The sequence below is a fragment of the Hirundo rustica genome, chromosome 20 (assembly GCF_015227805.2).
Source record: "Hirundo rustica isolate bHirRus1 chromosome 20, bHirRus1.pri.v3, whole genome shotgun sequence".
Classification (NCBI taxonomy): Eukaryota; Metazoa; Chordata; class Aves; order Passeriformes; family Hirundinidae; genus Hirundo; species Hirundo rustica.
This window is the reverse complement of record NC_053469.1, coordinates 9,801,190-9,821,726: the sequence shown is the minus strand read 5'-3', so window position 1 is coordinate 9,821,726 and position 20,537 is coordinate 9,801,190. Positions and strand designations below refer to the sequence as shown.

Sequence of the window (20,537 nt, the reverse complement as noted above, 5' to 3'; positions counted from 1 at the left end):
TTTTACACCAGAAGTCAAACTGCATTGTGAAATTCCCGTAATTCCTCCATTCCCAGAGCCCGGGATACATGCTCAAAACCCGTTTAGATTTTCCAGAGCAAAACATTTGCAAAGCCTCAATTTAAACAACAAACAAGTACAAAAGCTCTCCCCGGGGCAGGGCAAAACAAGACAATCCTACACTGAGTGACCTCACACAGCAAACCCTAAACAGGAGATGTTGACGTGGATTTGCAACACCCAGTTCCAGGAGACAACTCAAGGAGTGAGACACAAGGTGGTTCCTGGAAAAGAGATTCCCTGGCCTTGGACATCTACTAAGTGACTCCAGGGGGATGCAGACCTCCATGCAGACACCTGTGTGGAGGCAGGGGAAGGAGGGCACCTCGTGCCTCTCCCTCTGAGCTCTCTAAATGCAAATCAAGCTTGAAGTGACACTCCTACCAAAAAGGAAGGTGAAAAGGGCAGTAAAAGAAACTGAGCCACACACCAAACCTGAGGTGCTCTGTGGTTACTGCAATGTTTGGAGGACACCTGGGAGCTGAATTTGGAAGGGAGGGTAGAAGTACATGGATCAAAATTACAGCAGAAAGTGGTACCTGCAGTATAAAAACAATCCAAAAAGTGGGAAAACCTCCAAGACTTGACGCCAACCAAGCCCGGGCCAATGGTGGTGCTGCAAACACACCCAAACTCCAGAGCAGCTATGACTGCAGCTGCTGTTACACACTGGATTCCTATTTCTTTCTTGAATATGAAAAAGCAACCAAAAGTCATTAACGTCCCCATCCCAGTCCATAACTGGTCGCTCTGAGCTACTCGGCTGTCCAGAGCTTGAAGGTTCTGTCGTAGGAGCAGGTGGCAATGAGCTGCCCATCCAGGGAGATGTCCAGGCCCATCACCTTCCCCTCGTGCCCCGCCAGTGTCTTCAGTGGAGACCAGCCAGGGTGGGTCCAGATCTTGGCCGTGTTGTCGTAGGCGCCCGTGAGCAGGAAATTCCCGTGGTTGGCTGCACAGGAGGAGAAAAGGGGAGAAGTGAGACTTGCAGATGAAAACATGACATCTCTGCTCACCAGCACAGGCCTTGCTGAGCTGCAGGTGTGGATTTGAGCTGCTGGAGGGGCAGGGATAGGGAGCAGCAGGGACTCACGTTCGAACCTGACGCCGGTGACCAGGTTCTGGTGGGCAGGGATGGTGTAGATGCACTTCCTCTGCCGCAGGTCCCACACCTTGCAGGTGTTGTCCCCGCTGCCCGTGGCCACGTGGTACCTGCCAAGGAGGGGAGGGAGAGCAGTGTTTCGGGAGTGGGGTTTGCACTCAGAGCTCCCACATCAGCGCCAGCTCCCTCCTTACCCGTTTGGGGAGAAGTTGATCCCGTAGATCTCCTTCAGGTGCCCTTCCAGGAACATGATGCAGCGGCCCGTGCGCAGGTCCCACACCCGGCCAAAGGCATCCAGGCCTCTGCAATCACAGGATCACACACTGGGCTGGGCTGGGGGAGACCTTACAGATCATCCTGGCCATGGGCAGGGACACCTCCCACTGTCCCAGGCTGCTCCAAGCCCCAGTGTCCAGCCTGGCCTTGGGCACTGCCAGGGATCCAGGGGCAGCCACAGCTGCTCTGGGCACCCTGTGCCAGGCCCTGCCCACCCTCCCAGGGAACAATTCCTGCCCAATCTCCCATCCAGCCCTGCCCTCTGGCAGTGGGAAGCCAATCCCCCAGCAGAAATCTCTGGTCACAGCCATTTCCCGGGCATGCAGAGCCTCGAGCTCACCCCGTGCCGGCCAGGGAGCCGTCGGTGTGGAAGGCGATGTCGTAGACGCCCTTGCTGTGCCCCTCCTGGTGCAGGATCTCCTCCTGGGCCTCCAGGTCCCACAGGCGCCACGAGTGATCGTAGCTGCAGGCACAAAGCACTCGTTACATCACAGAGTCAGTCAGGTTGGAAAAGCCCTCCAGGACCGTGGAGTCCAGGTGTTCACCCAGCACCACCACATTCACTGCTAACCCATGTCCCCAGGTGCCACAACCAGATGTCTTCTGAACCCTTCCAGGATGGTGACTCCACCCTGGGCAGCCTCTTCCAGTGCCTCACCACCCTTTCTGTGAAGACATTTCTTCCAAAATATCCAACCTAAGCCTTCCCTGGTGTAACTTAAGGCTGTTTCTCCTGGTTTCCATGTAACTCCAGGGAGAATAACAGGATATTTCACCAACTCTGGAAGCATTTTATTCCCATCTGAGAGACCAACCCTGTCTCACACAAGGAATCCCAGTGACCTGCTGTCACTGACACTGCAACAGCCCAGCTGTGGTCACCAGTGGCCAAACCCTGGCCCCACAGGGCCACCAGGTGGGCAGCCCGTGGTCATTCCTGAGAGCCAGTGCCCAGGTGTCCGTACCAGGTGGTGCCCAGGAACCTCCCGGAGGGGTGCCACATCACACGGGCCACTCTCATGCTGTGTCCCTCGATGTCTGCCACCGGCTCGTCACTGAAACACACAACAAACCATTGGCCACTGGCCACAGGGGCCTGGCTCAAGCCAGGCCTTTGCCCAAACATTGTGATGGCAGCAAAAGCTCTGCTGATGAGATCAAACCAGGCAGGAACATCAAAGTGAGCCTTTGGGTCACACTCACAAAGCTCTGAGTGAAACCCTTTCTCCGCACCTCCTGCTGGTTGTAAAGCTCTCCTGAGATGATGATTATTATTATTAATGAAAATTAACAAGGCCCTTGTCATTAGCACTTTTGGAATTACAGAAACAAACCACCTGAACTGCAGCGAGTTCTGAGAATACAACATCCTGAACTGCAGCAACTCCTGCTGTTCTGAAGGATGGAGGGAATATTTATTCTCCCAGAATGACAGGTCAGGAACAGGTCAGGGAACAGGTCAGGAGCCTTCACACACAATCTGAACAGCAGTGATGTTTTCTTTCCAACTTAATTAAGACACATGGTCACGTGAGCCTAACAACCCCCCTGTCCCTTTGCACAGGGGCACTTTTACTGTTAAAAACTACGATTTTCAGCCAAGAATAAACAACTGGGGCTCTGGGAACTGCCTGCCCTTCCCAGGAGCACTGCAGGCTCCACTTCTCAACCAGGTGATGCTGAGGCTCAGTACCTGAACCAGCCTCCTCTTCCCAGGCCTGAAAGAGGTGCTGCCCATCTGCCAGAGCTACTCTGTGCAGTGACAGCCACTTGTCTGAAGCACAGGCAGAAGGTTTTGTGCCTGGCTGTTTATTTGGTCAATCCCTCTCCAAATCCTGGTGCTTTCCAACCACTCAAAAATTCACTTCTTAATATCCAAGAGGGGCAATCTTCTCCTAAGCGAGATGTTAGAATGAAACAGTCCCCAAACCTTCCATCCATCACCCCCAGCAGCAATTGTGCCTCAATCCCTCTCAGACCATCTCCCTCACCTTGACTCCCTAATCAGTGTGATCTCTGTTCCTGTTGAAGAGGCTGGCACATACTGAGCCAGGGGCAGCTACAAGAAAAGGTGATATTGGCAGGAGGATGGTAAACGTCTGGAGGAACATGGACTAAACCCCAGCACAGCAATGCTGCAGCAGTGCACATCTGGAACAGTTCTGACCTTTCCAGGTTCCAGAGTTTGACGGAGCCATCGGCTGCACACGAGGCCAGGCTGATGTCCTTCTTGTCCAGGGACACCGTGGCCTTGGGGTGGAACACGATTGCCCCCACGTTGGTGCTGTGTCCTGAAGGGCAAGGAAAACCAAAATTCAGAATCTGCCATGGGATCTTGGCCAATTCTGCAGAAAAGCAGCATTTCCTTGGTACTGGAGAGGGAGGTGCCAGTGAACGCTTTCACTGTGTCCTGAGTGACATTTCCCTGTCATCCCCAGCCAAGCTGCACTTCCAGGAGCACCCAAGGCAGAGCATCTAACATCAACGTTTGGAACCCTCAAAGTGCAAACAAAATTCAACATATGAACCAAAGGATTTGTCTTCACATCTGTATTTAGTCCAAGCTGTGACCACTGCTCAAAGAACCTCGCTGTTGTCAAGTGACCTGCCCAAAACTGCTGCTGTTTCTAAATCGAGTAACTCAAACCAGGTTTAGAAATCAAACAAAACTGTTCAGAAATAAAAACAGCTAACTTGGAGCTGAGGTTTGAGCCAAAGGCCAGGTCTTCCTTCTCATTATATGACACATTGCCACGCTTCCAAGCCAAGGGATGCTCTCAGTAAGACAGAAATATGCCCAAACACAACGTTTTAAATCACAGGTAATTGAGAAGTGGGAGCTCAGCACTGAGAGGAACAAAAGAACCAAGGGGCTCAGTGAGAGCCGCTCGCTACCTCGTAAGGTGTGGACCAGGTTGCAGTCAGGCACAGACCAGAGCTTGCACAGCCCACTCCTGTGGAACACAAGGAATGGGTGTCAGTGGAGGAAGAACCTCAAGGAACAGATCAAAGAGAGCTGCAAAGCCACCCCGAGGTTCTGCAGTGGCTAAAACACCAACACACTTGGGGCAACCAGCTCAGATCAATGAATCCCTGCTCAGCTCTAAAGTGAAGGGATAAGAGTTCAGAGCAGGGAGAAGCAGCTCACAATTCCCAAACCTCCAAAAACATTCCTGTTTTCTCCCAGCCCCCAAAGCAGGTGCTGCCAAGGCAGTCTCACCAGCAGGCCGTGGCCAGGAGTTTGGAGTTGGGGCTGAAGTGGCAGTAGGACAGCGGGCGATCGTCCCCAATCTGACTGCAGAAGTTATTCAAGGACTGTAAAAAATACAAAGAAAACCATCAATAAATGACTGAAGTGCAATCAACCCAGAGCTATCCCCAGCCAAAGCTTGAGGTGAGAGGGGCAAATGTGCACAGGAGGAGGCAGAGGCCCTTGGAAAGTCACTTTCAAAGGGAGGAGCTGCCTCAGAGCCACTCCTGCTCCAGGTGGGAGGGCCAGCGCCTGCCTGGCCCAGGTGGCCCAGCACAGCCTGGGGGCACAGCTCAGCCCCCCAGCCCCAGAGCTCTGCAGCTCTGACACTGAACTGGCTGGAGTCTGGCATCTTTCCACAGCTCATCCAAAGAGACCAACCAGACAGACAGGGCAGAGGGGAGAAGCAAATCCTCTGGAGTAAACAGGATTTGGGGGGGCAGCACACGCTGTGCCTGAGCCTCTCTGGTTAAGCTGGGGATCTGGCTTAGCACACTCAGAAAGGGCATCTCAGAGTCATCCCAGCCACGTTCACCACCCAGAGTTGGGTGTTTCCCCTGGATTCCCTACCAAACCCGTGCCAAAGCCAGGAATACATTCCTTTAGCCTCACAGGCCAGTGGCAAGGCAAGTCTCTGGACCCTCTGAAGGAGTCAGAACATGCTTTAGAGACACAGGGAAAGAGAGGAAAAGCAGAACTTCTCAAGACTGCAGAGACTGATGTACATCTGGGCAGCACCTCAGGCAGCTGAATTCCTGCTGGGCTCTTTGGGAGGATCAGCCAAACCTTGTGAACACAGCAGCAGAGCAGCTGCCAAACCTACCCGCAGGGATTTGTGCAGCTCCTGCCTCTGGGATGTCCTGGTGGCCTCGGGAATCTCCTTGAGCAGCCGGGCCTCCTCCAGCCGCTTCGCTGCCCTGGGGAGAGCAAAGGTGGAGTGACAACCACAGCACTGCCCCTTCCCTGCTGCTGGAAATTGTCTTTGCCCCGCTCTTCCCCAAACTGGGCTACAGCTGGATCAATCCCCAAAAGCTCAAGCTCTGGGCTCGCTGGACTTGCTCCCCACTCCCTGGATTTCCCGTGCTGCCCACAGTGGGATCTGCACTTGGATTTGACAACTGGCTGCACCCCCCTCCTCCTCTGGGCTGTCTTCTCTCACCTGGGCAGGGAGTAGTTGGCCAGCCACAGCCTGGCTGTTTTCAGACTGCGTGGGCCCTCGTGGTACCAGGTTTGCTGATACTGTAAAGACAGGAATAAAACTGATGGAGAAGCTCTGGTGCTGCTGCCCCTACCTTCATTCCTCTCAGCTCATCCCAGCACCTGCCCCCAAACCCTGCTGTGCTCTGGCCTCTTTTTAAGGGCCTTCTGCACAATGGTAAGCCCCAGGAAAAGGGATCTGGAGAGATAAATCAATTTCTCTGCCCTACAGATCCAATCCTGACATGCTGCCACTTCACTCAACATTCCAGCTGAACCTCACTCATCTGCATTTACTGACATGTAACACCCTCCTTGTTTGCACAGCACCCAGTAAAGAGAAAGCCCAGAGCTGCAGAAGTTATTTTTAGTGCAGTTCAAAAATAACAAGGTAAAATAGACCCAGAAGAGAGAGAGAGGCAGAAAGAGTAATCAAAGGCAGAAACAGACGAAGCAGCAGGAGCACATTCTTCTCTTCCCAAGTGTGAATGAAAGTAGGGGACTTGCTACAATAAGTAAGAGCCCACACACCTGCTCTCCTGGTTTGCACACTGAGTGCAGCACAGGGCTCAGTCTGTGAGCAAAAACCACACTTGGTGCTCCTCACTGAGACCAAACATTGCCACAGGTTTGCTGAAAGGGGCAACACAGAAAAAGCCTGAAGGGATGACATGAGAATCCAGAGGCTGGCCAAAGCCAGGAGTCCTGGATGTATCCAGCCTGGATATACCATCCCTCCCTCAGCACTGAGAGGACAGCAGACACCCTTACCTCTTCTTTGGACTTCTTTGACCTGTCATCATCTTTCCTGGTCTTTTTTAAGGCGTCTGTGCCAACCACTGAGAGGATGTTCCTTAACCTGGAAAAGAAGTCATGAAGCTGGATTGTCAGTCAGTTCTCAGCTCACACGACAAATATCAGTGTGAAATTCCCTCTGCCTTAGGGTTCTTAGAACAGAAATCCAGACTGGGCTGAGTGGGAAGGAACCTTAAAGCTCATGCCATTCCACCCCTGCCATGGGCAGGGACACCTTGCACTCTGTCCCAGGCTGCTCCCACTTCCATTCAGCCTGGCCTTGGACACTGCCAGGGATCCAGGGGCAGCCACAGCTGCTCTGGGCACCCTGTGCCAGGGCCTGCCCACCCTGCCAGGGAATAATTCCTGCCCAATCTCCCATCCATCCCTGCCCTCTGGCAGTGGAAGCCATTCCCCCTTGTCTTGTCCTTCCACCCCTTGTCCCCAGTCCCTCTCCAGCTCTCCTGGAGGCCCTTTAGGCATTGGAAGGGGCTCTGAGGTCTCTCTGGAGCCTCCTCTTCCCCAGGCTGAACACCCCCAACCATTCCAGCTGCCCTGTGGCACAGCACTGCCGCCTGGCAGGGCTCGCTGCACCCCAGCTCCCAGGAAAGCCTCAGGGATGTGCTGACGGCCATTCCCTGTCTGCAGGCACAGCACCTCTCCCTGCGCTCCGCAGGCCCCTCTCCGAAGAGCGTGATGGGCTCGCCCAGGGCCCTCAGGCAGGCCTTGACCTCGGAGTCATCCGTGGAGACGTTGATCTGCCGGGCGCGCTTGCGGCGCTCGAACTCCGCCAGCACCTCGGCCTGGCGCTCGCTCATGTGGTCCTCGAGGTCAAACACCTCCCCTGGGCACAGACACAGGCCTGAGCACAGGGAGCCAGCACAGCTCACACAGCAGTGGGGCTGGGAGGGACCTCTGGAGATCACCCCGTGCGTCCCCCTGCCAGGGCAGGGTCACCCCGAGCAGGTGAGGCAGGAACGCGTCCAGGTGGGTTGGGATGTCCGCAGGGACACTCCACACCCTCCCTGGGCAGCTGTCCCAGAGCACCTCTGCCCCTGGATCCCTCCTGAACCGGGAGATCCCAGCAAGGAGCCGCCCGTGCCCGACTGCTTCGAGGTGATGCCCAGAGAGCAAGCAGAGACACTTGGAAGCGTCACGTCTGCGGGGAGGGATAACAGAGGGTGCTCGCACATCCTCACCGCTGCTGATGTTGATGTTGCCAGCCTCCATGGCAGCCTTCATGCCCTCCTTGCCGAGCAGCCCCGTCTCGCCCTTGGCCAGGCGCTCCCGCTCCTTCTCCTCCAGGCTCCCATAGAAGATGGGCGCCCGCTTGGCCGGGGGTGCCTCACCCTCCTCTGCAGGCTTGGCCTTGGGGGGCTGCAGGGAGAGGCAGAGTGTGCAGCGTGTTTGGGGACAGAGGAGCCGACAAACAGCCTGGCTGTGCCACAGAGCCGAGCTGTGCCATGAAAACCAGGCTGGGCACCATGCAAAGACCCTCTCAGAATCCCAGACTGATTTGGGTTGGAAGGGGCATTAAAGCCCATCCAATTCTACCCCCTGCCATGGCAAGGACACCTTCCACTATCCCAGGCAAGCCCCATCCGACCTGGCCTGGGACACTTCCAGGGATGGAGAAGCCACCGGACAGTGAGGTTTTTGTCCGAAGGCCAAAGTGCAAAAGTAAAATGCCACATTAAATTGCTGAAATCAGGCACTGTTGTGTCTCTATTATTTAGTATCTACAGGGGTATTTTTGAAAAAAGCTTCAGAATGCGAAGCTTTCCCTGCTCCTGCTGAGCACCAGCACAGCCAAAAGCGGTGCCATCCTCCAGCTCCCAGCGCCCTCCCTGGAAGGCTGGGGAAAGTGAACGGTGCCCGGCTCCCTCCCCGCGGAGAGGCGCCTCACACGAACTTCCCAGGAGAACAATCAGGGTTGTGTAAAAATGCAGCAAAACACGTGAGCCTTCGGGCTCCTTTCAATGGCTCCAGTGTCACCAGTGCATCGTAAACCCCACATAGCAACTGCAGTCGCGACCCCCGCGACCTCTCCTGCTTCTGCGGTCCCGCGGGCGGCGCCGCTGCCGCGCGGGGAACGGGCCCGGAGCCGCCCCCAGTCCCGGACACTCACCTCGGGGGGCCGGGCCCCGCCGCGCGCCGCCGGTGCCCGCGCGGTGGCCATGGCGGGAGCGGGACCGGGAATAAGACCAGGAACCAGGAACAAAACCAAGAACCAGAGAACGTGAACGGGGCAAGACTCGCCGCGCTCGGGCTCCGGCGCCTCACGGCCACTTCCGGGTCACGCAGGGCATGCCGGAAGGTGTGGCGGCCCCACAGCGGGCGAGTCGCGCAGGGCACGCCGGGAACTACATCGCCGTCTAAGGGAGAGACACGCAGAGCACGCCGGGAGGTGTGGCGGGGCAAGCCGTACGCGCGGAGCACGCCGGGAGCTGCCGTGCTCCTTCAGGGCGGGACGCGCGGAGCACGCCGGGAGGTGTGGTTTGGTGGGGCTCGCTGAGGGCGGGAGCGCTCGGTGCTGTCGCCGGTCGCGATGCTCCGTCGGAAGCCGACGCGGCTGGAGTTGAAACTGGACGACATCGAGGAGTTCGAGAGCGTCCGAAAGGAGCTGGAGGTGCGCGCGGGGCCGGGCGTGGGTGGCTCGGCCCGTCCCCGGCCCTGACCGGCTCGTTCTCCCGCAGAGCCGCAGGAAGCAGCGGGACGAGGCGGAGGTGGCGGCGGGCGGCGAGGAGGCGGCGGCGATCGGAGCGCTGGGCACGGAGCACAAGAGCCGCGAGCAGCTCATCAATGACCGCATCGGGTACAAGCCGCAGCCCAAGGCCGGCGGCCGCACCGCGCACTTCGGCACCTTCGAGTTCTAACGGGGGCAGTCCAGGCACCCCCGCTCGGCCGGGGGCGCCGAGCTGTCCCCTCTCTGAGCTGTTACATTTTTGTTTTTTAAGTTTGGTTAACATGCCCGTGAACGCCCCTTGACCGAGCGTTTTGTTTAAAATAAACACCTTTTTTTTTTTTTTTTTTTTTTTTTTTTTTTTTTTTTTTTTTTTAAAAAATAATCCCACGAGCTGCTGTAAACTGCTGCAGTGACTGGGTGGGGATGGGAACACCTGGATCACACCCCTTCCCTGCTCCTGTGAGCAGGGGATAAAGCACTGCAGGAGGATCCTCTGGGAAAGTGATTTGGTGATCAGACAGTGGAGTGTGGCCACCTACCACCTCCAGCCCTACCCACAGGTGGCCCCACTGAGGAGAAAGTCCTGGAATGTCCGATGAGTGGGGATAAGGGTGCCAGGCACTGCTCTGTCTTTTCCCGAGGCAACCAGGAAAGAATCCCCTGTCTGTTAAATCACCTGGTCCCAAATACATCCCAGAGCAGCTTCCCAGTGCGTGTCACAGCTGGGATGTGGTTTGTGCCCTGAGCAGGGAACAGCTGCACACCTGGATAATGGGCTGGGCACAGGGGTGTGGAGTGACACCTCCCATTTCCTGAGCAGCTTTTCCTTTACACTTCCCTGTTCTGCCTCCATCCAGCCCTGCTCAGTGCCACCCCAGCTGCCCTGGTTTGCCACGCTTAGAATGGAGCTTGGGGCTGTTTGCTGCTTGGATCAAAGGCCACCCAACAGTTCCTTATGGATGGTGTCACGTGAAAAAGCCAAGAGCACTTTGATTTCTTCAATCCAGCAGGTCCCTGGATTTACCTGGGCAGGGTGAGGTAAGATTGCAGGGTGAGGTAAGATTTGGGGTAGAGCCCAAATCTGGCACAGTGGGCTGAGCTGAAGGAACTTAAAAATCTGAGCAGCTTCTTGGAGCTCAGGAAACTGCTCCCTGCGACCTGGGGAAGGAGCAGGGCAGGCTGCCACAGCCCTGGGCCTGCACCAGGACACCTGCAGGGAATTGAGGAGCTGGAGGCCCTCCCTGCCTCTGGCCAGGGCTGTGTGCTACCATCTTCAGCACAGTGACCAGGTCTGGTTTTTCAGCAATCATTCAAAGTTGACTTCAGTTTAATTCAGGCTTCCAGTGTTGTAGGTGCATCAAATTTCAGGTCAGGCTGGGGAAATGTACAGAACTTCAAACTTTTCCAATTGGAAAGAGCTGGCCTAGGAAAGAGCTGCTTTTCCTGTCTGTCACCATACAAAATGATCAGGGGCTGCTCTGCTGGTCTGGCATTCCCAGCAGGCCCCAGCTCTGGGAGGACAACACCTCAGGAGGTTGTTACAGCTCCCTGGAACTCCCTGACCCTTCTCTCTCCAGGGCAGGCAGATCTGGGAGACCCCAGTTCCTCTTTCCATCCCTCTCCACAGCTGCAAAGTGGGACTGAGCTGGAACAAACAGAGACTTCTCAGTGAATCCCCACATTCCCATTCCAGCAGCTTCAGGGCGTGTTCCTGGGAGCTGGGGAGGCTCAGAGGCTGCTGCTCCTCATTCCCATCCCACAGCACCTGAACAGGAACAATGAGGCATGCACTGAGGATTGCTCCCAAAACACTCCCCCACCACAGTAAAATGCAATCTATTTTATTGGTTAATTATGTACAGGAGATTCTTGATATTCACAGTAACATCAGACAAGTTACCGCCACAAAGAGCAAGAGTAAAAACAAAACTTGACAGTCCACTGTAAACAAAACTAGAAATCCTGCTGGATTGGGTGGGACTGGCTCCAGACAAACTCAAAAGGCACTCAAAGAAAAGCAACAAAAGCCCACTGAGGGGCAGGGCCTGGATGCTCTGAGCTCCCTCCTCGATGGTGATCCAGAAGCACAGCGCGTGCAGAGCGAACATCAGGGCACAGAGACAGGCACAGGATGTCACCCCCGAGCAGGGCAGCACACCCAGGCCTGCTGCATGTGTGCCCACACAGGAGTTCAATGGACCCAGGCCTTGTCATCATTCCAGCCCTCCCCTCCCCGTGTTTCCAGGACAACTTTCAACTCTGCAGAGGGGCTGGGGCTGCCCCAGAGCTGCCGATCCCGTCCAGAGGGAGCTCAGGTTTTGCTCAGGCTCTGTCACAGCACGCAGCAACCCGGGCTGGGAACACCGTGGTGGCATCTGGCGGCAAGGGGGAGGCTGGGACACGGGGAGGTCGATGGCTTCTCTGGATTGTCACACTGAACGGAGGAAAGCACAGCCATGGCAGGAGGGAGCGGCCTGGACACGGCCCTTCCCCAGCAGTGAGCTCAGGAGCACAGGGGACACAGCCTCACCCTGCTCTCCTCAGCCACTTCCCTTCTCACCCTCCCCAGGCAGCCCAGAGGGCCCAAACCACCCCTTGTGCAGGCCGTGGGAGCAGCTGGGGCACCTGAGACTCCTGCCCAGGTGAGCCCTGCCAGGGCAGTGTCCCCTCCCTGTGCATGCTGGAGAAAGCTGTGTGCCCTCTCTGGGGACAGCATGGGCAGGAGACGAGCCTTAGAAGCTCATCCTGGGAGGAAACAATTCCAGGGGTACAGGTGGTACAAGCAGAACGAGGCAGAAAAGCTTAACAAGAACCAAACTGACACTGCATGAGCCACAGCCTGATCTCCAAGTCAGCCCTCAGAGAATTCAAGTCTGGTCACTTGGATACACAGGAAAGTGGCTAAAAGGTGACAGCACGATCAGGCCAAGCAGCTCCTGTTTCAAATAAAGACACAGCACGAGGTATAGGAGGTGACCAGCGTCACCACACTGCCACTTCTCACTCCACCCTGTCACTGTGATGGCAACAATTCCAGCCCCATCCAGAAAAACCGATGGCAGCAGTGGCAATGTCACCCTGAGCTCCTTCAGGGGTCAAGCCCTGCAGTGCAAACCTCCCACAACTCAACCACCAGCTCCAGCTTTTAACAGCTCCAGTTTTCTCTGATGAACACCCAGATTTCCTCTCAGTTCCAGCAGGAGTGGGAAGGGATTGTCCATTTTCTCTGTCAACACTAACATTCCTCCCAGCTCTCCAGGGATGGGGAGGGTCAGGTTTCCCCTCCCATGACTGCCTGGAGGGCACAGGAGAGTTTCACCTTTGTGACAGGTGGAGAGAGAGCACCCATAGGTTCTGTAAGACAGAACTCCCTTCAAAGATCAGACTGGGGAAGGAAGCACTTTTCCTGTCTCTCAGCAGGAGGTGGCTAGAACTTTTCCATGAAAATAACTTTGCCTCTTTCACCCAGATGTGAATTTCCTACAGAAAGCAGCTATTTAGGAACCTAAGTCTGCTTTTAACTCAGCTCCTTTTATTCTCTAGTTGCAGTGTCCAGAGAAAACAAGATGTCCAAATAAACAGCTGGCACCAGCCCAGGAGGGCTGACTTTAGGAGGTGCAATTCAAGCCCTGGTAGCAGCAGCACTGGATTTCCTTAAAGAGACTGGGAGGGTGGGCTCTGTGCAGGAACAGCAGCACCAGCACCATGGAGCACCCAGGTACACAGGGGTGGCCTCACCCCCTAAGGCTCAGGGGCTAAAAACTCTCAATCCAAAGCTCAGCTTTCCTCACACAGCTGCTGCCAGCAGTCACCAGCAGCATCTTCAGGGAAAAAGGAAAACAAACCTTCCTGTGTGTGCCCACAGGCTTTATCCCAGCAGGATTCCCTGTTCTCATGGCATGTCCCAGACACCAGTCCCAGTCTGAAAGTGGTGCCTGTTCTCAAATTCCCACTGTCCTCTCTTCCAGCCAATTAGAGGCACAAACTGCTTTGTACCACTCTGCACAACTTTTTTAACATCCAGGTGCTAAACCAGAGCTGCTCCCCAGGCCTGGCCTGGCACAAGGCAGGCAGGAGGGTGTTCTGCCCCCTCACAGCCTGTCCTGCCTGGGCATGGGGCAGAGCCCACAGCACTGACTGAGTTCTTCACTGCACCACAGCACTGAGAACCTGCACCTCCAGCATGGGCACACTGTGATTATCAAGACAAAGAGGAGTCATCTGGGTCAGGAATACTTTTTGATTAGCCCACACTGCTCCAAATTTCACCTGAGAAGACACTGAAGACAGCTGTAGTCCTGTATTTCCCTTCTCCTCTTCCCCAAATCTCTCCTTTACAGAAACGTAGTTAGTTTTCCTTTTTCACCTCCATCCAGGAATATCCTCCAGCCATTTTAACTTTAGTGTAATTAAACATTATTTATCTCTTGCCTCATTTAGAGTTCTAGTAACCCAAAACTTAGCTTTAGTTCTATCCAGGTGCAGTTCCACATGAAGTACCTGTGGGTTCAATGGTTTATTTGGAATCTTTTTGCCCTGTAAATACAGAACTATCATCCTGCATCTGTTCCATAATTGGGAAGGGAAAGCAGCCAAAGTCAAGTGTTCTCCCTGGAGGCTGAGTAAAGCTGCTGGATACATCAGATTAACAACACTCATCATCCTCTAGTGGGCTTGAAGGGCAGGTTCATCCAACCCCTGAAGCACACAAGTCACATCCTTGGGTCGAAGTCCTCCCTTGCCAGGACACACCTGAGCGTGTCTGATGTGCAGCACCAAATCTTTCTCAGAGGCTGAGTCCTACAGCAAAAGGTGTCATTGGCCCCAAAAGCCATAATGCCAGGGCAATCTCCTCCCCTGGCATTATGTACACATTGAAAAAAAATCAAAATTAAAACAGCCATTCACACATTATTGGCAACTTTCATCTTTTCCTACTGTTCATTAGACCCTCACTGATGAGCGTTTACAATTTAAAAATAAAATGGTTTTCTTTTTAAAATAGTAATTTCTACTGTTCTGTCAGCCAACTAATTTCAATCACAGCATAATCTAAGAATAAAGCAAATCCTGGCCAAGAATGGCTGCCACGGACTCTCAAGAGTCAAGGGGAGCAGCACGTCCCAGCTCCTCACATCCCTGTATCCCTCCAGGAACCCGTGGTGAACTCCAGTTGATTTTTTTTTTATCATGATTCTCTTGGCAGCTTAGGAATGCTCCAGTCCTCAGGTGGCTGCGCTTGCAGGGAGCAGTGGGGTGGAGAGGCGTGCGGGCACACCCAGCGTTAATGGCAGTGCTCTGTGATATCCACCACCACCGCCTTTTTCCAGCTGAAGAAGAAGTATCCGGTGCCCGCTCCCGCGGCCACGGCGATGCACAGGTACCCGTTGTAGGTCATGAAGATCAACATGAGGAAGTAGCTGACCACCACCTGGATGATGTGCAGCACAGTCTGCAGCAGGTGCGGCAAGCTCAGCATCTGCTGGCTGGGAACACAAACCCCAACAAGTCAGCAAATGGAGCAGGTGGGAAATGCACAACCCCAAAGAGAAAGCTGCCGGGACAGCAGGGTGGCCATGGGATGGCAGAGAAGGTGACACCAGCCCGGGCAGGGACTCCTGCATGCAGCCGGCACCTGGAGCTGTGGTTTTGCTCACAGAGCAAAACAAGCACGGAACTTGCTGGGAGGACACAACTTTTAGCTGAGAAACAGACTTTGCCCATCTTCTTTTACCCCACCATTCAAAAGCTGAATGGCTCCTGTTCTGCACAGAAGCAGTGTTCTGCACCTCGACTACCTGTCAACAAAAGGATCCTGAGTGTTTTCTGTCAGGGTCACTGGATGTAAACTCTGTTCCTGGGAACTCCCCCAAACATGTTCATTACAAAAACCTTAAGCTCATCTGGCTCCTTGCTACTTTCCTCCTTTTGTCCCCATCCTCAAGGGTGCCCAGGTGTCCCCCATCCTCCAGTGCCACACAGCGTCCCAGTCTGGAGCCAGGACACTCTCCAGAGATCAAAACTGGCTACACAAAGTTTTTCCTGTGCCAGTTTCACCTGCAGAGCTTTGCTTTAGAATGAAGTACAATCCTTACCCCACGGTTTTGTGTGTCTCCATCAGGATGGTGCCATTGGGGCCGGGCACTGGCATGGAGTTATAGCGGATGCTGACTTGGGATTTACGGAGCAGACACTCCCGAGCAATCTTAAGGCCTTCATAAAACATGGCCAGGAAGAAGACAGCCACAAAAGCACCAGCCATTTCTGACAAGAGAGGAAACATTATTGTCTCTGGGCAAGAGAATGTGTCAGCAGAATCACTGTGATTGAACAACCCCACTGTGCTGCACAGGCCACGGCCAGGCTCCGTGTGCATGCGTGGATTGGTGGGAAATGGGAATTTCATCCACTCACGGGAATTTCACCCATAAAACAAAAGCAGCAATCACTTTTGCTAATAAAACCAAATTCTTGAACTCTATAAATATCTCCCTTTTTCTTTCACCCCACAGATGCCATTTAAACCAGACTCAACACAGCATGTCCACAGATTTTTAGAACAAGTAACAAGGTAAATCCTGACACATGAATCCTGAAACACCAACTGCAACCCTTTTGATTGGACTGCACAAGACAGCGTTACTAACCTCCAGGAGAATTGATTGTAAGTCCAGAGAACAGCAATGGCACATTCTCACAGCTGAAGTGGAAAGTCATGGCCTGCCCAAAACACAAAGAACACCAAGATGAGCCTGAAGAACCCATCCCAAAGAGCTCACAGCAAGATGTAGCAATGGGATTTGTATCACAGCAAGAACTCAGATGAGTTATATTTGGTCACCACATAAACACCAAGAAACTCTGCAGTAGATCTAGTGTAACACACACGAGTGAGACAGGGATGAGATGCTCCAGGCTCCAGCCCCCAGCTCCTTCAGGCAGCCCTGGGCAGGAGGCCCGGTCCTTCACAGGACTCCAGAAGTGCCTTCTTGCTTTTGGAGCTCCTTTTTTCCTCAGCAACAGCAGTAGCCAGGGATTGGGGATGTCCCTGTGGAGCTCCTCCTTGTCTCCCCATGGCCTCAGGAACAGGGGTACAGGACACTTCCCCCTCCCCACTTGGACCTTGTCTGTGATACGGGTAAGGGATGTACAGGTGAGTCCTCTGCACTGTGCCAGCAGTGTTGTCTCTCTGTGGAATTCCCAATATCCTATGGGAAACAGAGGCCTAAACACAGCTACACAAGGAGGTAAAGCTGGTCCACAGCTGCCCCTGGGTGAAAAGAAGGGTTCCTGAGCCTGAACAGTAAACGCTGTGGGAAGGGGAGACATCCGAGATCCTCAGACCAGCTGGAGGTGATGCAAACTTCCCATCTAGGTAAATATAGCTTGGCATGTCTTGGGCACAGCTGCACACAGGGTTTTCACATGCTAAGTCCTGACCACGCAAGAGGAACTTCTCTTTGAACTTTCCTTGTTACTTTATTAAGGTTATTTGCTGAAGCTCAGAATTATGATTCATTTCAGCATCCATAAGAATCAGCTCATTTTCCCCATAGCAGAAATTACTGTAAAACACCTTTTAGAGAGTACTTTCATCTCTTCAATGAATTGAACATATTTACATTTAAAACAAGACCCACATAAATCAAAGAACTGCAGCTGAACCTGAGCCTGTTACTTAGTGCCAGAGAGGAATGGGAAAACACACATTAAATGTGCTCAGTCTGTTATCTAAGATGCTGTACCTATGTACTGCCCTCCCTGACAGATTTATTTGCAATATGAATTCAAAATCTTGTGCAATTACAGCTTTCAGCTGCAGGGCAAGGCAGGGTCCTGTAACCATCCAGTAAACACCCGACATTTGTAAAGAAATGACATTTACAGGGGAAGTAATGGCCCAGGGATGCCAATACTGAGCTGAGGTGATGGGAAGAGCTTCACAAGGAGAGCAGTGGCAGTGCTGGACTGAGAGTTCCACATGGGCCATGCCCACCAAGGTTGTTTTGGTGCTCTCCTCTCCCGCCGTGACACTGGTTGCAATAGAAATAGAAGCAGAGATTCTTGGTTCTCTCTCCTCATGCACAGAGCTGGCAAACAAACTCCAACTGAAGGTTTGTAAATCCACTCCTGAGAACACTCTCATTTGAAATGGAAATGTGCCCTCTCTCCCCTCCTTTTGAAATTTAACCATAAGCAGACATGTTTTAATAATCTGAAACTCACTCCAAAAGTATTTAGGAAAAGAAGAAAAATCTAAAAAATTTCTTAGAACTGGCTACACACAAACAACTCCGGCCATCTCCATGGAAACTCTGGCCAGGAGCTCCTCAAAGGCTCAGTGATGCCAGAAAGCACAAGTCTGAACCTGCTGGAATCAAAGCCAGCTGGAGCAGCAGGAATCAGGACCAATAGAGCCTTCATGCCAACATGGCAAAGAGCCCTGGCAGTGCTGTGCTGCCCAAACCCAGTGTGCTCTCAGAGCTCAGGAGGGAAGGGCACAGAGGGAGCTCAGCACAGCCCCTCACACTGCTGGGCAATCCTCTCAGGGCTGCCTAGGGCTCTCACTGCCAGCCTGGAGAACTCCATCCATCCATTTCCTCCAGGAAAACTCTCGCTTTGCATTCCTGCCCTTAGCTGGCTGCAGAGCAGACACCAGGCTGGCTGCTGGAAAAGTCATCACAAGAAAAGACAATTTTGCTAAAGGATCTCCAGCTCTGAAATCCATTTCCTGCTCTGTATCTCTCATGCTGCTCCTTCACTCCAGAAGACCCACAATGGGTCTAAGCTGGGTGGATTCCTTCCTTCCAAAGCTCAGGTTCATTTCCAGTTCTCAAGAGCACGGTCTTTAAGATGACATGTCACTCTGAATCACATACAAGGAAAAAACCCTCTGGTTAATTCTGATTTCTCCACTTACCATCATCATCATGTCAGATCCATGACCATGTCCCGAGGCTGTGGTGGCGTGGTGATGCTCAGGAGGATGTGAGGTTGGCAGCATGGAGCTGTTCATGTGGTGAGACATCTTGAGGACAGAGAGATTCAGAAAGGCACATAGAAAAGTGGGACCCTGAAAAACAAACAAAAAATGAAGCCCTTTTCTAAACAGAATGTGGTTTCTCTACTGCTACTGCACGAGAAAATATTCCAAGCCACTGAGAACTGCTGCCTCTGGAAAACTGGAGATTCCTCATGGTCCTGCTCTGGCTACAGCGAGCACACAGCAGGACACTTTAAGGGAGGTGTGTCCCTCTGCAGCCTAATTTGATTGAGATAGCACCTGGGGCAAGTGCTCAGCATAAAGGAACATTTCTTATCTGCATGAGGAAAAAAACAGAGCCCCTTCCAAAGTGCAGTCTTGCAGGAGGCAAAAGTATCACAAGCACCACTTTAAATTGCATATACTTAAGGATCAGATTACAGGATTTCTCTTAATTGACAGTTATGCATTTTATTGGGGACATGTTAAACACAGAAATTGTGTTAGTTGGTACAAGACCAACTGCCAGGCAAAGGTCTGCAACAGCTACAGGCAATCCAATTTCATTGCCATGAGCTTTACATTGCCACATCTCCCCTCTAATCACATTACCCACGGTGAGAGAAACGCTCAAGAGGCTGCCAGTCCCAATCCTTAATCTGGTTACCACAAATCAGAGATGTCTGGACACACTAAAAGAAAAAAAAAAAAAAATTCCCTTCATGGTTACCTGCGGGCACGGCTTTTGTGCTCTGCCCCAGCACCGCCTGGGCTGCCAATTGCTGGTGGGAAATGAAAATCATCAGGTGGAAACAGCAACAGGAGAGAAAATAACCTGGGAATACCAGTCAGTCCTGAAAGCACAGCATCTGTCCTGCTGGCCCCTGCCTGGAATCCTCTGTACCCTCCCACTCCAGTCCTGCACTGAAGTAAAACCAAGTGAAATAAAAAGCAAAGTTCAGACACTTGATCAAATTAAAGTTTTAAAAGAAATGAGACAGACTTCCTTCCACAGAAATCATCACGAGATTTTCCAAGTGTGTTTTTTCAGTTTTTTAAGCCAAAAGGCAGCATGGTGTTTGAACAGGTAGGCATGGCTACATCTAGATGGAAGAGAGGAAATGAGACTCTAGAAGAGCTTTCTAAACTGCAAGTAGCAAATAAAACCCTGAAAGGCAGCTGGTGGAGCTGGCCCAGCATGAGACAGTGACCCTGTGCAGTGCCAGTGCAGCCTGTAGAGCATCCATGACAGGGGATATCCAAGGGCTTTGGGGTTAAATTAAAGTGAGCAATGAGAGAAATTAAAGATTTGGGGAAGGTAAGGAAACTAAGTCAGCAGTGCTGGGGAGGAACCCAAGAGAAAACACTGAAATGAAATAATGCAGGGAAGCACCAAGAAGCAACACCAGGAACAGACAGCTCAGGTATGTTCTGCATCTCTGTGCAGATGAAGTTTGTAGCCCATCTCTTATTTCATCAGTCAACTTCACAATAATCCCCTGGAGAGTAACTTGTCATGGAATCCAATGGCACTGGCTAAAGCAGAATGAATTCTCTGTCCGTATTTCTGCTAAAATTTTTTAGCTCATTTTGTCCCTGATTTGTGCTTAAATATTGAGACCAGAAAAATGTTCATGGGGAGATAAAAAGGAGAGAGAACAAAGCAAGAAGTAGCTCAGCTGACACCAGAAAACTTCACCAAGGGATACCTGCAGAATGCCCAGTGTGATTTCCATATGGCACAGCTTGGAAGATTATCCAGTTCCAGAGCTGAAATGTTCAGGCTCTAGAACTGCAGTCCCAAAATACAAACACTTGGGAAAGGAATCCTCTGCCAAGACACACAAATTTCAAATTGTCTTTTGCATCATAGAAAGAAGAAGAATAGCCCAAGCGCTTTACCCACAGGATCAAAGGTAAATGTGCTGGGAGAGGAAAGACGTAACACAAGAACTTCCCTTTTCCCACAGCCAAAATCTCCTGGAATCATAGAAGCATGGAATATCCTCAGCTGGAAGGAACACACAGGATCACCCAGCCCAGCCCCTGTCCCTGCACAGACCCCCACCAACCCCACCCTGGGCATCCCTGGCAGCTCTGTCCAAAGGCTCCTGGAGCTCTGGCAGCCTCGGGGCCGTGCCCATTCCCTGGGGAGCCTGGGCAGTGCCCAGCACCCTCTGGGGGAAGAACC

General features: G+C 52.8%; 3 protein-coding genes across 8 annotated transcripts in view; 1 reads left to right on the top strand and 2 right to left on the bottom strand.

Annotated features, from left to right (window-relative positions):
- Positions 1 to 105: 105 nt before the first annotated feature.
- Positions 106 to 9,001, bottom strand: PRPF4 (pre-mRNA processing factor 4). 2 transcript variants are annotated; one of them, XM_058423156.1, is made up of 14 exons: positions 8,806 to 9,001; positions 7,877 to 8,054; positions 7,335 to 7,521; positions 6,654 to 6,741; positions 5,845 to 5,924; positions 5,509 to 5,602; positions 4,656 to 4,750; positions 4,331 to 4,389; positions 3,603 to 3,726; positions 2,401 to 2,490; positions 1,776 to 1,898; positions 1,354 to 1,461; positions 1,159 to 1,269; positions 106 to 1,009 (listed from the first exon to the last, which is right to left on the bottom strand). In XM_058423156.1, the coding sequence occupies exons 1-14, from the start codon at positions 8,854 to 8,856 to the stop codon at positions 421 to 423; spliced, it is 1,977 nt and encodes a 658-aa protein (XP_058279139.1). In that variant the 5' UTR covers positions 8,857 to 9,001; the 3' UTR covers positions 106 to 420. The 2 variants fall into 2 exon arrangements, with proteins under 2 accessions (XP_058279139.1, XP_039939440.1); XM_040083506.2 differs by having other exon boundaries at positions 735 to 1,009; positions 1,151 to 1,269; positions 8,806 to 8,998.
- Positions 9,002 to 9,161: 160 nt separating this feature from the next.
- On the top strand, positions 9,162 to 10,391 carry CDC26 (cell division cycle 26). 2 transcript variants are annotated; one of them, XM_058423125.1, is made up of 3 exons: positions 9,162 to 9,306; positions 9,374 to 9,492; positions 10,221 to 10,391. In XM_058423125.1, exons 1-3 carry the CDS (start codon positions 9,226 to 9,228, stop codon positions 10,354 to 10,356), a joined length of 336 nt encoding a protein of 111 aa, XP_058279108.1. In that variant the 5' UTR covers positions 9,162 to 9,225; the 3' UTR covers positions 10,357 to 10,391. The 2 variants fall into 2 exon arrangements, with proteins under 2 accessions (XP_058279108.1, XP_039939389.1); XM_040083455.2 differs by lacking the exon at positions 10,221 to 10,391 and having other exon boundaries at positions 9,374 to 9,713.
- Positions 10,392 to 11,188: 797 nt separating this feature from the next.
- Positions 11,189 to 20,537, bottom strand: part of SLC31A1 (solute carrier family 31 member 1) — a 27,098-nt gene continuing 17,749 nt past the window's right edge. For 3 of the 4 annotated variants that reach the window (XM_040083688.2, XM_040083685.1, XM_040083684.2), the window contains exons 2-5: positions 18,284 to 18,436; positions 16,011 to 16,083; positions 15,459 to 15,627; positions 11,189 to 14,849 (exon numbers count right to left, since the gene is read on the bottom strand). In XM_040083688.2, coding sequence (XP_039939622.1) covers positions 14,648 to 14,849; positions 15,459 to 15,627; positions 16,011 to 16,083; positions 18,284 to 18,391 — 552 coding nt within the window. In that variant the 5' untranslated portion in view covers positions 18,392 to 18,436 and the 3' untranslated portion in view covers positions 11,189 to 14,647. Of the gene's footprint in view, positions 14,850 to 15,458; positions 15,628 to 16,010; positions 16,084 to 18,283; positions 18,437 to 19,076; positions 19,181 to 20,537 lie in introns of those variants that run through there. The other variant, XM_040083687.2, reaches the window with a different exon arrangement.